Source organism: Hylaeus anthracinus, unplaced genomic scaffold, assembly GCF_026225885.1.
Source record: "Hylaeus anthracinus isolate JK02 unplaced genomic scaffold, UHH_iyHylAnth1.0_haploid 11985, whole genome shotgun sequence".
NCBI classification, from domain to species: domain Eukaryota; kingdom Metazoa; phylum Arthropoda; class Insecta; order Hymenoptera; family Colletidae; genus Hylaeus; species Hylaeus anthracinus.
This window is the reverse complement of record NW_026534333.1, coordinates 10,738,793-10,757,406: the sequence shown is the minus strand read 5'-3', so window position 1 is coordinate 10,757,406 and position 18,614 is coordinate 10,738,793. Positions and strand designations below refer to the sequence as shown.

The 18,614-nt window shown below is 38.3% G+C and overlaps 1 protein-coding gene across 7 annotated transcripts in view; it reads left to right on the top strand.

The window, feature by feature from the left end:
• Positions 1–18,614, top strand: part of LOC128887213 (talin-1) — a 57,831-nt gene that overhangs the window by 18,869 nt on the left and 20,348 nt on the right. For 5 of the 7 annotated variants that reach the window (XR_008459980.1, XM_054142864.1, XM_054142860.1 and 2 more), the window contains exons 3-5: positions 16,697–16,889; positions 17,216–17,617; positions 17,813–18,083. Coding sequence is in view for 6 of the 7 variants with exons in the window: in XM_054142864.1 (XP_053998839.1) it covers positions 16,751–16,889; positions 17,216–17,617; positions 17,813–18,083 (812 nt within the window). In the remaining variant the exon portion in view is untranslated. Of the gene's footprint in view, positions 1–1,297; positions 3,179–5,779; positions 5,811–16,696; positions 16,890–17,215; positions 17,618–17,812; positions 18,084–18,614 lie in introns of those variants that run through there. The other 2 variants (XM_054142861.1, XM_054142862.1) reach the window with 2 other exon arrangements.

Genomic DNA, 18,614 nt, shown 5'->3' with positions numbered 1-18,614 from the left:
TCCGGAACTAATTCATTTTTGTCCCGGAAGGGTGAATCATCCCTTGTGCCATGACACTCCGGTGGCTTTCGTCTAAACCACTTAATGAATGGAAGCAAATTTATGAAATCGACGTAAAACTAATTTTACGTTGCCATTAAACGAAACAGTATTTTTCAAATTCTTCTGTTCATGATCAGAGAATCCAGTATGAAAATATTTGAAGCTGAAAGAGATCCAGTTAGCACAATATAGCGACAATAATTAATATCGATAATTTATGTAGGCTCGTTCATTTTATCACAAGGGTGAATTTAAATTTAACAAATTGTAATCTTTACCTGTTACTCTTACCATTCTGAATTCTAAGAAATATTCAAATATTCTACCTACTCTGATTTCAGAAACTATACTCCGATATGGACTTCTTTAGTGTTTAATTACCGAGTTTTCAATTTTCTAAATAATCTAGAAATGTGTGGGTACAGTCGAAACCTCAAAAGTCGTTCTGGGGTTATAATGTTGCAAACGATTAATTTTCTACGCGCTGGTAATAAAGTGTAACCCTAAATAAGTCTAACGTGTTCGACGGAATCGTGCAATTTGTAACGTAACGAGGAATGGAAGAAGAATTGAGAGTGAAATCGATTTTTTGGGGAGGAAATATCGCGTTGCTTCGTGAGCAAGGAACCAAGGTGTTATCGTCCCCGTGCTGTTTTGCAAGGATTCATGGTCAACTCCCTGACTTCCGAACGAAAGTGCCGCTGCATAAATTGCCTGTACATCTCAATTCACCCCCCGTGATGGTGACCATTCTCTTACACGTCGTGCTTCTGAGTGACACTCTCCCACCCTCGGCGATCTCTCTCCCGTGGACTCGCATTACCATCCCTTTTGCGCCCCCTCGTTTGATAGGGCTCGATTTTCGTCGGACCTTTTGTCCGCCTGCTTGTTTAAATTCGACCCCAGGAAAATTACGGAAATTGTTATGAAAATTTCCTGCCGATCCGCGCTGAAAGCCGGTTCGTGATCGACGAGAGATTAATTGGATGAATGGATACATGCAACGAAAGTATCGTTTCCGATGTTTCCTTTTCGTCGTGGTGGAACATTTACCTTTCTATCTTAGTCAGAGAAGATTGTCATCCTTTAACTGGCGAGATCAAAATCGATACTTGAATAGATATGAATACACTATTACAGCGCTCTACTTTGACATCGAAGGTCTTAGTTAAGATTTGCCAAATAACTGCATTAAAATTTCAAACTTAGTTACACAGTTCATAAAGAAGTATGACTTTAATGAAACAAGGAGAAAGAGAAAGGCAAACTAACAAAACCACGACCTATAAGGAGTAAAATTGATATTAATCTCCCAATCTTATTATTTCAGTATTACCATTCGAATAGTTAGCTACAGTTTAATTTATTCCCTTATTAATTCTAAAATTATTACTCGCGCCATGGTATTCTCGGTACTAATTAACTAGAACTTTTCGTCACTCAATCCGAATTATGTTTCTTCTTTTTTTCTTTATAAGAAAAGGAGGAAGATAGAGACGAAAGACAACTGCCATTAACTCAAATTTCAACAGATGAGTTATCCCAGTATGTGTGTGCGATGATACCCGAGAGGGGTTGCAAGATGCGAGTGAACGCGGTGGGGGTAGAAGGACAACTACCACCATTAGCTTGGACCAATCCCCGTGGCGGGTTCACGGTGGTGTATCAGCGCATGTGCATCCTCCGGTGGTGTCTTTGGTTTGGGTACCGCGCGCAAGGCCGCAGACCTATCACTTCTTTGGCGACAGCCGTCGGGGTAACATCCTTGTTCTCGTCCTAGCCCTCGTCCTTGCATCATCCCCTCGACACACCGCATCACCAGTACCAAATTCGTTCCCCAGCTCCGTCTTCATTTCTATTCTCATCTCTCTCTCTTGCGCGTTTCTGTGTACACTGTTCTTTTTTTATTTTTTTTTTCTAATACCGATTTACCCTCGGTAGAAGTCGAGCCTGTGCATCCCAACTATAACAAGTCGCAAGTTCACGAGTCGTTCGGTTCCGTTTCCTTTCTTGTCGAGCGTCGACAGTTTAAGTTCTCCAATTTCTTTGACCGGAGGTGAAACGTTTTTTTTTTTTTTTCAATTTCTAAACAGTTGCACGTCGGTCGAGTTCTCCGCGGTTTTTCGTTACGATCGCAACGTTTCTTTTCGGCACGTCGGCTGCTGAAACATTCTGGCGTGGTTGGTTCCTCTTCGATCTTGCTATTACTTCCAGGTAACGAGTTTCATTTCTGTTTTTTCTGATTTTTGCGTCGAGTTCTTTGAGTTCTTTTTCTTTTTTTCCTGCCAGCAGGTTTCTTTGTAGCTTCGACTCTCGTTTGAAATTCAAGTCGTGTCCTTCGTTTCTGTAGCGAGTATAGTCTGCTCTTATTCGTTAGTCGCGGATACGGTGTTTTCCAATGTTTTTCGGATATTTTTCATCTTTTCTCTTAACATACAGAAATCCGTCGCATTCGTTTTCAAAGTTTGCCCGCATCGGTTGCGTTCTCATCTCAAGGAGACATTTTCATTCCCGTCATTAATCGGTACTCGGTGCACAATGCAGGGCTGTCGCGTCCGGAAAACATCTCCTGTGCCTTAAATTGCCGTCCAAATTCGACTTCGTGACAATAACCAACGCTTTCTCTCACCCTTTCGCGACACTCTACGACTCGCCTCGTGGCCCGTAGACTGTCCGTTAGAGCCTTAACGAAACTGTGATCTTTTCAATCTCGAGATTAACGAAAATTCAAAGACAAAAAAATACAAATAAACGATGAACATCGATCATCGAAATTCGTTTCACCATTCGAGCTTACTTCGCTTATTGGCTTCGCACCCGTTGCCTTAATTCGAATATACAAGTGTCGTTGTAACCTATCCCATTTTTCCTTTAATCGTTAACAAAACTCGACGAAAAACCTCGTCCGTCCCTCTGTGCCTTTCGAATATTTCGCTAAACTCCTCGCCTTATTCCTTGCTTCGATATTGAAACGAGTGTCCAACGCGCTCCGCAAACCGTCCCGAACAAGGAGAATCCGAAGTATTTCCAAAGTTTCAAGTAGCTTTGTGCCGTTACGTTTAACCATCAGAAGAGACCAAGATTTCCTGGTCCCGAGAGAATCGAAGACGAACGAGTGCAAAATGCGTTTCGCTTGGTGAGTAAGAATTGCTTGACCTGTACCACGTGGCTACGATACTTCGCGGTGGTATAATTATTATCTTTCGCCTCAAAAACGTTTGGTTACCATTCTGTGTTACCGTTGGTTACCGTTCTATAAGTTACCAAAATTTATAGTAATATTTTTTTTTTTTTTAGAAGAAGAAATTATTTGTTGTATCAGTTAAATTATAAGTGGGTAAATTTGTACCGTTATTAGATTTCTCTGTTGGACAATGCCAGGGGCTATTTCCGCATAATTTCCTCGATAATTTTGCAGACATTTATTTTCTTGAATTCCTAGTCGAGCGCATCGAGCGATAGAGGTTTGAAACTTTTACGAAATAATAATTCACGATTCAGGAAATTTCAATTGAATTGATGGCACTGCTCTTGCAGTAGTAGATTGTCGTCGACCGTGATTATATACGAAATAATACAAAAATAATGCTTAAAGACAAAATAGAAACACACAACAAAAATTCAAAAAGATGTTACTAAAGATCAACTACGACGAAATGGTCTGTTTGGTTCTTTTATTCACAAATTTACGAAAAAGTAAAGAACAGGAAATAATGAATAATCGAGTTAAATAGTTCGTTCTATTGCTATCCATTAGTTTAGGATTGGGTTAGATTCAGTAGCGGATCGGTATTTGTTGGCGTCTCAACTGTCACAAACATTGCGCCGCGGTAAATAATTGAATAATGTTTAATCAAACCCAAGCCCCGTCTGGGATTGAAAATAACTTCGGCAAACGGACGAACTAAATTATTTTCCGAGCATGGAATTGATCGCCGTGAAACAATCAAGATAAGAAACTCAATTATCAAGGGTAAATTGTGACAGCAGATCTCCGAGCTCTGGAAATCAGATAGTATAATGCGAGGGTCAACTTTCCTTCGCTCCCTTCTTCGGAATCGTCGAACTGCTACGCAGGCAGAGGGTGGTAATGGTCACAATAGAGGGATTTCCGTGTATCTTTTTTAACCGCAATTTAATCGCTCGACCGGATACATCGGAATAGTGGGTTTCAGTCGTTCTGTCAACCGAACCCCATGGTTTTGTACCCAATTAGCGGCTTTGCAAATCGTAATTATGCGCCGTATTGTGTGTCACCTAGAGAACGGGGAGGGTGGGGAGGGGTTCAAAGTATAATTTGCTGAAATTTAGGGATTATGAGGTAGTTATCCACCGCGATGATTGTTGCGAATTGATTTTCGTGAAAAGTAGTTATTACGGGGATGCGCTGTACGATGAAACAGGACCATTCCCATTTATGTTTTGATTAATGAGATCATGCTACCGCTGAACGTGATTAAAAGGTCGATTTAAACTTGTCGATGGAATCGTGGAATTTTTAGTTTGTGTTTATCGATGGAAAACGGTTATAATTTTGGTTTATTTTAGAAGTACAGTCGCTTGCAAAACTTTCTGAACAATTTTGCAAAATATGTGATTACAAAATAATGAATATATTTTATTTTTTTGCACTATTTTCTTTCATTTATCATACCTCTATAACTAATATTAGTTAAAATTACTTCAGATGTCGCTAAGATTGATACTGTTTTCTTGTCGATTTTTATTTATCTATTCTACGTGTTTATTAGACAAAATTCGCGTTACTGTACGTGAAAAGTAAGCAGCGATTAGAGAAAGTAATTATTTCTGAAAGCCAATACGGATCACGTATCGTACACGTTAAAGTTTATTTGTAGTTTGTATGAAAACAACAAGGAAGCATACGTTTCTTTACGGAAAATCTCCCAAAATTTTCTCGCAGGATTATTGATAAAATATTCGTATATAAAATCTAAAAATTTAAACTTACCCCCGGATACTCGATCCTTCAACTAAAGCAACGATCGTTTCAAAGATTCAAGTTTTATTCATCTCGAAACACGCGAAACCTCATTTCCAATCATTATAAAACTAGATAGGGGACAGAGCTTTCGAAGCGCGTTCGTTGAAAGTCCCACGAAAATATCGTAGCGAGGGGTAAAACTGTCCATTGCCAATTCTCACAGTTTCCCCGAGAAAACAGAGAATTTGTTCCATCTCGCACGCCGTTCGAATTTTCCACAGCCGGTTTACGAGGGTGTGTTACTGGGGCACTAGTGCGCAGAAGCTCCGAACATCCCCGATGTGAATTTACCAGAACCCTTCTGTCGTCTCGTCTCCCCTTCCCCCGTCTCTCCAACCTTCTCTCTCCTACCCTCTCTCTCTCTCTCTCACTCTCTCTCCTTCTATATCTCTCTCGCACTCTCTCTTCGGCTCTCCGTTACCCTACCATCCCCCGTACGGTACGAGGGGTGGTTTCCCAACAATTCTCTCGGTTACATTCGAGCCTTAACTCGGACCGCGACGCATTCAGTTTCTGATCGGCAGTGAAACGGCGCGTCCTCCTCGGTCTCTTTGTTATTTCCTATAATTCAGCTGATCGGTCGTTGTGCGCGTGCTTTCGATGATCAGTCGAATTGGATCGCAGCATCGATACGCGTTCCTTGTTAATCGAACGATCTCAGGCTTCGCAGTAAATCGGGAATCGTGTCGAGTTCTGCGTGCTCCGTGGACGTGTTTAACCTCTCACCGCCTGGTGGATCCTCTATAGAGATGCGGCACGCCAGGTACATGTATATCGCTATTATGTTTTATCGGTGGTGTGATTGAAATTGGCAGCCTTCAAAGAATTTTGCTATTTCTGCGTTACGATCGTGAGTCGATGCGGTTGACTGTTGGTTGTCGTTTAGAGGCATCGATAGAATTTCCAAGCTCTTGTCGTCGGTTCACAGGGTGGGTTTGTCACGTTTTCCATTCGCCCTGTTTTATTGTTTTTTTAGGACAATATTATCCTGGAATTTGTAGAAATTGGTAGCGCACTTTGCATAAATCTCGAGTGCCTACGATATCTGAGTTCAGTGGAGATTTATATTTCAGGGTGACTAATTAATCGCAGTTGATAAAATAATTCGATATTTTTAGATTCTTGTAGACGTTTTCACAATTCACTTTTAATAAATATCGTATCATATTTCAGCCATGGGGTTTATATTCGGAATACTGCTGAGTATTATAAAACAAATTCCATTTTGTGAAAGCTCATAAATAACAAAGAGTTATGACTTCATTTTCAATAGTTCTATAATTTCTGAACAATTAATACCACTGGTTCTGTCAATTACAGCTATTGGATAATTTTTTAAACAATTTTGAATGCGAGAATCCGTCATACACACATAGGGGTGCTATTCGATGAGTTCTGATAAAACCAAAAGAGTTCACGAATAGTTTTAAACACGCTAAAAATAGTTCTGAACAGCGAATCAACCCAAACGTACGCATTTCAGATGGAACCACAACATTATAACATCACACGAATGTGTTTATTTTTATATACTACAGTGTTTACAGTTTATTGCAATGTACATAAGCACATAGAAACTTGAAGCACGCTTCATTTCCTCCTAAAAGTAATTTATTTTAATGTTCAATGTCAACTCGAAGAAAATTTAATACATACAGTTGTACGTAACCACATTGAAGAGAACCATCAAATTATAACACCACATGAATGTGATTTTTTTTATATATTACAAAATGTTTACAGTTTGCTAAAACGTACATAAACGTATGAAAACCGAAGCATGTTTCATTTTCTTCTCTGTTAATTTGTTTTGGTATTCGGTGATGAAGAGAACGTTACGTGCAGTTATGTTACGCACATTTACTCGAAGAAGTAGGGATATTATACTTTGAAGTTGACATTAAGTTCTTCGTCATCATTCGCACGAAATACCCTGTGATTAAGGTAAACAGATTCAAACATTAAGAGGTTAAATGTGCATCTCGAGCACAAGTGAATCCTTCGCGAGGTAGTATCGGTATACCGTGTGCAATTTCTATTCATGAAAAAGTAACGACATTCTGCATTCTGCTTTTAAGTAATTTCGACTGAGATGTACTCCTTACTTCTGTAATGCGAGCTGTGATAAATTACTACGTTATATTAAACAAACAAACAATAATCGAATACTAATAGACATAAATGAGTCCTTGAGTTAATTCTTCTTTATTAACTTCTCATCTTATTTTTTTGAATAATGAATTAGTTGTTTCCATGGAATACTAGCGAATGCATCATAGGGATTGCTATTACTTGAACGCTATAAATAAACAAAATCTATATTATTAGCCATCGGAGCATTTACTTTACATAACAGCAGTACTGTAATTGCTGGTAATGTGGATTATGTTTATTTCTTGTCAGCTATTTGTAACTCTCGAGTTATTCAGTTTCCCAGTAATTCTGTATAAAATTATCGGATACCATGATAATTAGACTGCGGATGCTTATGCATTTATGGTAAATGAAAATACAAAGAAATCCAATAATTGTGGCATAAAATGATACGTTGTTTGACATAATATTTCAAGTAACGTTATTTTGAAAGTAATTATAGTTATGAAAATAATTATAAAATAAAATAACGTGTTATTTGAAATGCGATAATCACGACTGTAAATAATTGACCGTTTCTCGTGATTTCAATACATGCACCGAATAAAATTGTTGTTTCGAACAAAATCAATGATCGCATCTTTCTACGTAAATAGCAGATATCAATTTAATCCCTCTGAACCGCGTAACGCGCGAATACACCCATTTCCTCGTGTCTTCTGCCTTATAAAGTGTTCATCTGTCCGCGGTTGTTCCCGTCGATCGTTAATCGAGACTTCGTTAAAGCGTGACAGCGATAAATACTCGAGTGACGTTTACGAATCGAGCGATGATTATATTGTATTTAACAGACGGCCGTCAGCGTAAACGCGGTTGGAATTGAATCGAGAACGTTACAAGATCTAACGATAGGTTCAGCCACTGTAGCAATAGAATTTTCCACGCAGCTTCATAAGCGACAGAGGAAAATGAACGTGAACCGGCGCAGCAGCTTTCTGGGAATAGTTAATTATCTCTTCGCGACAAGGCTGCATTGAAATCGAAGGCAGTTAACGTCTACGTCATTCAACGTTTCGTGACTTTTCGGCGTTCTTCGAGTCCTCCAAATTTCGATTAGATGTTTTAGAAGTTACACGAAGCGAGCCAGCAGTCGTTAAGAAGGTAGATCATTGTGAAACCAGTTCTGGGAAAGGTATATTCGGAGAATGTTTATAAAGAAACTATGCAATAAATTGCTTTAAACCTTCAGTATATTTTATTGGGTCTATAAACAAAGAAAAACTTGCCACAAAATGTAATTGCTATTGTGTTACTAGATTTTACAGCATTCACAAATGAGCTCTGCAAAAAGAAAACAAACATAGGTGACTGGTTGAGAAGTTTGTGACCACTGGGTATATCTCATATAAAAAAACAACAATTTTTCTTAAAGTAGATACTGTTGATATCTGAAAAAATATGAAAATGGTAGGACTGGAAACAAAATTTCAGAATATCACAAACAAAATTGCAGTTAACATTTCCCCAAGAGGTCTATCGCAATTTATCGGTTGATTGTAACTATTTCTCGACTTTCCTTTTTAAAAAAACGATGATGACGTTGTGGATTCAGTCTCTTACAGAAAGAAAATACGAAATTCGTCTCGCGTACCGTCGCGTTATTGAAAATAAAAAAGTTCGGCCGAGTATTAGAAAGACCTCTGAAAGTTTCTACGATAAACAGTGGGGCGTCGGTTTCCCCGAGGGGTGTAAGTTAATAAGTCATTCCAACAGGCCGTACTTACGGTTGGGGTCATTCTTTACGAACTCGTGCCCGAGGTATAGGGACGTGAAAAGAAAAACTGTGCCATCGGAATCAATATTTAGACGAGCAAAATTGTTTCGGTATCGTATCGATAGCTATCACAAAGGAAATTCGTTTAGTTTTGCATCGCAAATTAAAATAAAAATATCCTCGAAACTAATCAAACTGTAATTGGCATATTTTTTATTATATCGGTGTATTATTATTTTTTATTATTATATTTATAGTTTATTAGTATTTATTTTATTGTCGCAACTTTGAATAAGAATATACGAATCTAATGCCTACAACGGAACAAAGTTGACCGTCACCCGTTATATATTTTCTGATACAAATTGAGAGACAATTGTTTTTAAATTAGAAGTGAAAATATTAATTACGTTTCGCTGTTGATAATGACTGAATTTACTTTGGATATCTACCAATACCTGAACATAGCTGAAATCTATCAATAAAATAGTAGGAACGTTTTGGAGGCGTTCTTATGTTATTCTTACATTTTCAAGCCTTTCTATTGACACAATTTCGAAGAATGCTTTAAACAATTCACGAACAGACTTTCAACTGCCTGCAAATTCATTTTCGGGCCACCGTGTCATTGGCCACGACACGTCGAGCTAGTTCGCGACGAAGGGGGTCGAGAACAGAGTCGAGGGGGAGGGGATTGCCTGTCTCGCAAGCAGGGCGGGTTTGGGAAAAGACGAAGCTCATAAGGCGACGATGAAGTTAAAAAAGCTGACGGCGGTGCTTCCGACACTTTAAGTTCGCCGAGAATAAAGAGCAGAAAGTACTGTAGCGATCGAAAGTAAATGGCTGTAAGTGGTTCCGCAATCTCGTTGGTCTTTCATCGGGGGGGCAAACAAAACAACCTTGCATACCTCTTTTGTATATTCTTCCAATCGAGATAAATCCATCTTTTACCATCTTTCGCGATTTACATTATATGTTTGCTTTTCTTTCATTTTGATCCCTTCGGCTCTGACTTTTTTCTTAAGAAGAAAAAGAGGAAGAATTTTTCAACAAAAAACGAATTGGTGGAATAGAGAACTAGATGCATACTGATTTATCCCTACATTTTCTATTTTCAAAGAATTAACGTAGTTTTAGTATTATGGAGTGATATTCGACGAATAATATTACGCGTAAAAATTAACAAATTTAAATTATCGCAGAAAGAATTGATATCTTTTTTCTTCAATTGGGCGTTGGAATTTTCTTCGGAATTATTTCAAACTATAAAGTAAACTGTACTTTCGTTGACTTCAGCGCTGACGGTTTGGTGAGCTCAGGAAACGGGAATGAAGTCAGAGGTGAAAACTCGTGAATGGAAAGTTTGGTTCAGATTGTGTATTTACAAAAGTGTATACAAGAGCAGGCACGAGGGGTGAAGACGGTAACGGTGAGCTATTGTAGGTTGTTTGCCCAGTATTCGACGTTTGGAGCGTGCTAGGCAGAGGAATGGAACGTTCAATATGATCATTCACGTCTCATATGCGAAATTCGAGGCATTATAACCGGGACGAAAGATTCTTCCAGCTAGAGAACAGTTATTTTACCGCTAATCATAGCAGACACGGTTTTCAATATTGGGGAATCGTCTACGTCGATTTTCATAGTATAGAAACCATAAATATTATGTGTATAATATGGATACCATCGTTTATCTTCGATTCAGGAAATAACGAGTCGAAACGAAATAATCAATTAAGTTATGGATGTATTAACGCATTCTTGGCAGATATTGTTGCAGCGAACTTACGTTAATTATGAAATTATTGATGTAGGAAAAACTATAAGAATTTTGCAATAATTGTACATTTTTATTCCTATTAAACAGTTTCATTTGGTTCTATTCGATATACTTTCAGTATTTCTTTAATAGAATTGATCCGATGCTTTAACATTGATTACTTCCGGTATCTTCATCACACTTGGAGATGTCTCTTTGTAAGAACTTGATACGCTGCGTTCAAGACAGGAAATTTTAACCGTTCAAGGTCACCGAACGGCAATCCCCACTATTCGCGCCCGCGCCCCACTTCTCTGTGCTCGAAAGACAGAAAATGGAAACTTGCACACTCTCTGTGTCTGTCATATTTGGAGAGGCAGGCTGTCGTGACGCAGAGGCGTCGAGGGGGCAAGAGAATCGTGTTCGGCAAGCTTCACCGTTGTGGAGTTGACTTCATGCAGCCAAAAGTTTCTGTCCCTTAAACATTATCTCTGTTTCTAATCAGGTCGGTGAAGTACCACCAACCTGTGATAATGCAGCTACTACCACCACCGTTGTCTCCGAAACCCAATTTCAAATCATAATCTCACGTTCAGGTCCTCGTTGATAAATAGTTGTACTAATGATCGATCAATAGAAACGAAGAAATTACACTTAAGGGAATTTTCTGGTGTTGACAAATCAAAAAATTGAGCATTGTTAAAGAAATTTTTTTTTTTTTTTTTTTATTATTTTTTTTTTTTTTTGACATTTAATAGAGATTTTAATAAACATTTAATACTTAAGAATAGCGTAAGAATAGTTTTGTATGACCTTTGTAAAACATATTTATTGATTTATATTAACGTTAAAGAATCTCCTTGAAGCTTTTACACGTACTTGATTTCACTATGACGTCTATCACTTTGGAAATAATTCGAGTAACTTCTCTGAATTTTAACAGTGTATTTGTAAATATATTTACTTTGGAAAAATGATAGAAAAACTTGATTCTTCGAAAGTGTCACACCAGGAGTACCTTTTAAGGAGGCAGGAAGAGGAAGAAATCTTGCATGAAAAGTATATTGAATTTTTTCACTTCTATCACAGTTGTTTTCTTCGTTTCTTTCGTGGAAGATACGTTCACGTTCAAGAACATGTACGAGTTCCTCGTATCTTTAGAAATTTACGCAATAGAAATTTGTCAAAGATATTTTCCACACCGTGGTAGAACGTTTAACCATTGTCTGCCGCGTCTTCTTTTGACATTCTTCTTTGAATACTTTCCGACTTTTCGCGCGTCAGCGTCCTTTTTATTCACTTAGGGATAAAAATATCGCCGACCTACTTTTTGAATGATGAAACGGTACATTTCATTTAGCGAGCAATTTTTTCCACACTGGCTCTAAAATATTCATTCGTATGGTCGTTCGAGTACAGTCGTGACCATTTCGCTCGGTCTACTTGAAAAACTTGAAGCTCGCTAGAAGCCCGGCAGAATTTCCGGTTTATGTGGCAGGACTGAGAGCGAGACTGTACACGGTACGTGTAAAGTCGAAACCTCGGAATATGTCGGGTTGTTTCATAAGTCTGCGACGTTCTTTTGTAGAAATAAATTTTATTTGAAAATAAAATCAAATGCGTCGCCGCGAGATGCTTAGAAACGGAGAAAACTGTGAATCATTCATTTGCAAGTAATAATGTAAAATCTTCTAAAGTATTAGGTGTAAAAGAAAGTTCTTTGTTTATTCGTGGAGATCAACAGGGCGTTAATTAATATGTGGACATTATTTTACAATGCACACCATCGATGAAACTTGATATTGGTGATATCCTGCCGATGAAGTTATTGCCGATGACTTCAAAGTAAAAGCTCCTTCTCCGTGCTTTCAAGAAACTCCTAGAGAGCGATCGTGGAAATAGGCGGGCAGAAGAAATGAAGTAAAATCGAGAAACCCTCGTGAACCATTATCCGATCCGATGCCATTTTACCGCGAAATTGATTCAACGCTTAACAAAGTTACCCCATTCAACCGCACGTCACTTTCCAATTTCCATAGAACGTATTGCGAGGAATGACCTCATTAGACGCAGTTGGGGTCAGCTTAATGAGTGCATCTATGCAGTCGCGATGCACTTCGACACCCGTCCAAATCATTATTTACATCCTCGACAAGCGTCGTTAACCTGAACAAATGCCTTAAGGAATTGCGTGTACGCAAAACGTCCGGGTCGTGGAAAGTGTGACTTCAAATTTTGAGTCGTTTGTCTTGTACAGTCACGAGCTATTTCGAGCTGACCGATGTTAATTGCGCGTCAAATTGTGCGTCTCGTTTATTTCGAGAGTGCTCTACTTTTAAGAATATTTCACTTCTTGGAGATCGTGTAGCTTTTAATTTTGTTTAAAGTGAAACTTTGTATCGCTCGTTAGAGTAAATTTTATAACGATCGTGGAATTTGATAAAAAATTTTGGATGAAATGACTGTACGAAAGTTACCGAAACCTCTGTATATCAAGTTTCATAAAAATCTAGTCATTTTGTCCTGGTATATTGGATCTGCCATTTTGAATTTCTGAATTTTTAGTTCAGATTCAGAATCAACGACCCCCAAAATCCCTGTATACCAAGTTCCATCAAATCCAGTCACTTTTTGCATTTTGCGATTCAGTTGTACGATCCAGAAATGTATCCATTACTTTGTTTACGTACTTATTAAAATACCGTATTGCTTCCATAACCTATCACATATTTTTATTCCACTAATAATTAAGTTCTGAGTATACGTAAGATAAGAAACACGGTTATTAAATTGCATCCAAAGAAACAGGCGAATAAAGGCGAATAAAATTGTGAATGCGAAATTAAAAACGAAGCAGACAAACCGCTGAGGCGGAATATGGATGGGAAAATTATACTCGGAAGATTTAAAAAAGTTAGGAGTCGCGTGAAAATGAAAACCGTAAATGAAAAAGGAAAAGCTAGAGCGGCGAGCGTCGCAAGAAAGCCAAGGTGAAAAAATTAGATGTATAGAAGAAGAAAGCAGAAAAAAGTAGATGGGTGGAGTGACGAGGTAAGAAGAAGAGTAGAAAACTTTGGGGAAGGTGAAAATACAGTGGAAAGAGAAAACAAGGGAGCAACGACGGACGGGAGAGATAGGGACGAAAGGAAATGAAAAGAGAGAGACTGAGAAAAGCTGGGTTCGTAAGAAGGGGTAGTTCTGGGGTAGTTGTGCTTGAGTTTGACACAGTCAGAGACCAGCGTTGCCTGGCAACGTCTATGGGTGGAAGTCCACATTGGCGTAGGGTGTACTTGCACCGAATTTATGTGTGTGGACCACCCTCGGTCCCTTTCCACCCTCTGTTGAGCCGTGTAAGAAAACCGAATAAACGAACGAAACAGTCTATAATTGGCGTTCTCGTCGAATTCGGGGTGTAGCTTGATATATCGTGTATCGTCCTCGTGGCTGTCTATCATATATTAAGAATTAGACAGATATTTTTCTCATGGAAACTCGATTAGACGAAACAGAAATAGATCTTTCATCATCAAACGATCACGAAGTGACATTTTGATAGATTATTTCTGGAAGCTTGCATACATTTGCCATCGAGCTGTTGTTTCTTATTATTTTACGATTATTCGTACTCAATGTTTATGAGATTCGCCAGTCGAACCGTTGCTGAATAGTAAAAATATGAGTTATTTCGAGAAGACTGCTAATTTAATTTGCTAAATATTTTTGTGCCTCTGGAATCATTATATTTTTTATTATTTATTATTTATTCGTGGTAATTTTTGGAAGAAGCTACCTACGTATAAATATATTTGTTTGTTTAACTTTACGAATCCTGTAACCGAGAAATGAAATATTTTGCGAATTGCATTTTAGGTATAGACACCTTTCTCTCTTGGAAATTAAATTTCTCGCCAGGACTACGGTAGAATTGAGCGACACCGCTTCGTTAATATTAGATTCCTTAACCTGCTCCTAGTTTCTGTTTCTTAATAGAATCACGCTCCGCAGGAAGCGGCAGGTAATGTCTTTCTCCTCTGGCTGAACTATTCCATCAAGAACAAAACTTTATAATTAGTCAACTTTCCAATTAAAATAACTAAAGCGGTCCTCTCGTTCTCGCATGACGGAATTCATTCTTTTTTTTATAAAACATATTCGACTAACCTTAAATGAAAGAAATAAACTTTAAATTAACGAACTCTTCGAGTATCAAATCTTTACCATGACAATCCTCGTGTCAAACACAACCAACGTTCTTGTAAACAACTTTTGATCGGTTACTCCTCGAATAAAATTATAATTAAGTCATACAGAGCATGAAATATTTCTCAAGGAAGAAGTGAATATTTAATGGTTCGATTAAAAAATTGACGAATATCATCAACTATTCGGATACTCATCAATTTTTTTACAATAATATACCCAGCGCGATTCAAACAGAATCGAAGACTTTTGTCTGTTATTTGGTAATTAAATTTATATTCGTAATTTTTCGAAAAATGATTAATTCCAGAATTTTATTCGTATCGCGAATAATAAATTTTTGAAAGTGTTTCATTACTTTCGAATCATTTTATGCAAGGGAAACAAAAATGTACAATCAACGCTTATTGCATCACAGATTGGAATTTCATTGTTATAAAATAAAACGAAATGGCTCCGATAGCGAAACATGCGTCGAGTCAATAATTTGCTCGCAATTAAACGTTAAATTCGCTAGCTGTTTTTCATTACGGTGATTTATTCGCGTAACGTTTGGGAGTTACTCGTAACTTGTTGATGCAAATAAACTGCGCGATGGCAGTGTTTCGCCCTACGGGGTGCAAATGAGAAGACTCGTTTTCCAGGATCGATTTAATTAGGCACGAGCCGATCACAATTTATTTTTATTAGTCCGATACCCTGACAGGGTGGATTCTACGCCTGTGCTTTGGATCCCACACTGTATCGTGTGGCAAATTCTATAGTAAATGCATCATACCACAGATCAATATATACCGAGACACCTAATGTTGTCAGCCCAAATATCTGCACTTCTTTCGACAATCAAAAATGTACAGACTTTGCGCACACGCAAGAGTTGGAGAAATTGAAAATCTAACTAAACCTACTGATCGCTGACCGCCACCTGCTGTACCATACTTAATGATTTTCCGCGACAGGACATTTTTTCTCAGAAATCCTCATTCGATTACCAAAGGTAAACGTTGAAAGTGAAGCGTGAATACGCATACACCCTGTACACTCCTTAAAACCTTCCGTGTCGAAATTGAAAGAGGCGTTGATGCGAGATTGTATTGGGCAAATTGCTCCGCGAAACGGAGTTGCAGGGGAGTTTTCATATCGCACGCAATTTACACCGCCGGCAAGAAGTGGCTGTTATTTTACGATAACGTACAATTACGCGCAGAGATAGAACGGTGACCCCAGAGCGAAGCACAATGCTCAATCCCTTGCAACTTGTTGCACATGATTCAGCAGTAAACTCGAAATCGTATATCCGTATAAAGTCCTTTATGTTCTTCGCGATACCATAAATCGGTCTACGTTCATGTGCCAACTATGCGTGGTAGGTGTCGCGAAAATGACGGTCCTTATCGTTTCCAGCTTCAGTAATCGCGAACAAACGTGACTGAAATTTATTGACAGTAATAACAACAGTAAATGTCACGTATTTATTATATGCGATGTTAGATTATTCGTGAAACACGCATATAGCCGTGATCGCTAAGTTTACATGAAATAAAAAATGATTCCATTGATCAATTTGAGTTGTCCTTATTAATTCGTTATGATATTACAATGCATCTAAAGATATCTCAGTGGTTGATTATAATGCGTAGAGACAACGAAAGCATCGTCAAATTTTTGTTGGTATTTGTAAATAATTTTATATGTTTAAACGAAAGTAGACATTTTGAAACTTAAGTTTTGAAATTTAAAGCGTTGCTAACGCGCGAAGTAACATCGCGGTCATAGAGTAAAAATCATAGCGTTCACCAAGGTTTACTTTTTTGCTTTTCAGTCGAGTGATTCCGGTGGTTTTCGTGCACGCAGAAGATCACCCAAGGTATTCGCAATGGCCACCCTATCCTTACGTATCTCCATCCCGGAGAAAAACGCCACGAAGATGATGCAATTTGACCCGAGCACATCCGTTTACGACGCTTGCCGTATTATCAGAGAGAAACTCGCTGAAGCGAGTAACATGGGCCAACGTAAGCTCCTACCTTTACCTAAAACACGCAACGATGTAGGGCACAAGAATACCCGAGTTTACATGTTTTTTTTTTCTTAGAACATACTGTATCGAAACCGATATTAACCAGTCAGCTGTGTTGGACGAGTATACTCGTCGTGATCTTACTATATTAAATTAGATTTTACTATATAACTCTGGTATTGCAAGTAAACGACCTATTATTAAAATGATTGAATTAAAAAGTCTACGAATAGGGTTCTGATAGATAAAGCGTTGAATGTTACACATGATATGTAGAAGATTGCGGGCTTGATGGTAACGTATTCTTACTTTGATCGATAGCCAAGGACTACGGACTATTCCTTGCTGACGAGGATGTCAAGAAAGGAGTCTGGCTCGAGCCAGGACGGAATCTCGATTATTACATTCTAAGGAACGGCGATCTTCTCGAGTACCGGCGTAAACTGCGGACTCTCAGAGTCCGCATGCTGGATGGAACGCTGAAGACGTTACTAGTGGATGATAGTCAAGCCGTCGCCAATCTCATGGTTGTAATTTGCACGAAGATAGGCATCACGAATCACGACGAGTACTCGCTGGTGCGCGAATTGGCCGACGAGGAAACCGAGAATCAAAAACCGGGCAACTTCGGCACGCTCACCCTGAAGAGAAGGAAAGACGACAAAGGCGAGCGCGATGCGAAAATGGACCAGCTGAGGAAAAAGCTCAAGACCGACGACGAAGGTAAAGACACCGATCTAATCTGCGTAAACTAAAGTAGTAAAAATATAATTAGTTCGCGAGATACTTTGAACAATCTTCATCGAGGAAAATGCTCAAACCCTTTTATCCGCATTACGCTTTAGAGATTCGGTTTATTTATTATTATTATTTTCTTGATTGTTCTATTCGTCAGAAAAATGTTGTTTCTTGTTCCAGTGAATTGGATCGATCCTAGTAAGACGTTGCGAGAGCAAGGTATAGACGAGTCAGAGACGGTCCTTCTACGCAGAAAGTTTTTCTTCTCGGATCAAAATATCGACAGCAGAGATCCGGTGCAATTATCTCTCCTATACGTCCAAGCGAGAGACGCGATTCTAGACGGCACGCATCCAGTTACCCAGGAAAAAGCCTGCACTTTCGCTGGGATACAATGTCAGATTCAATTTGGCGACCACAAGGAAGACAAACATAAACCAGGCTTCCTCGAGTAAGTTTTCAACCATGAAATTTCAACTTTTGTCGAATTTAATCTTTAAGTAAATCTTTAAGTAATCTTGAAGTAAATTTTGGAAAAGGATATTGAAAGTCGCTGAAAATATAACGGTAGCACTATCAGAAGATTATGTGAATGTTAGAACAATTCAACGTTGGTTTTCAAAATCCAAGACTGGTGATTTTTCATTAGTAAATTAATTTTCTTATCGTCACGTCCTACCCTTTGAACGTATAACTAATGTAGCATATTATTGCACTGAAATAAAAGAATGGATTCAAAATTAATAAAAAGAAAAGAAAACAGAAGTATGTGGAATCTATTTTGATTGTATATACAATGTTTTACAAATATTTAGTATGGTTAAAGTTTCATTTGAATATAAGAAACGTTCTCCACACTATAGTATTCGTTTAATACTATACAAGTTCGACTGTGTCTCAAACGATTCTCAAAAATTAATTTCAACAAAGAAACGTCCTCTTCCTGGTATACGTAAATTAATTTTGACAGCGCACAAGCTCG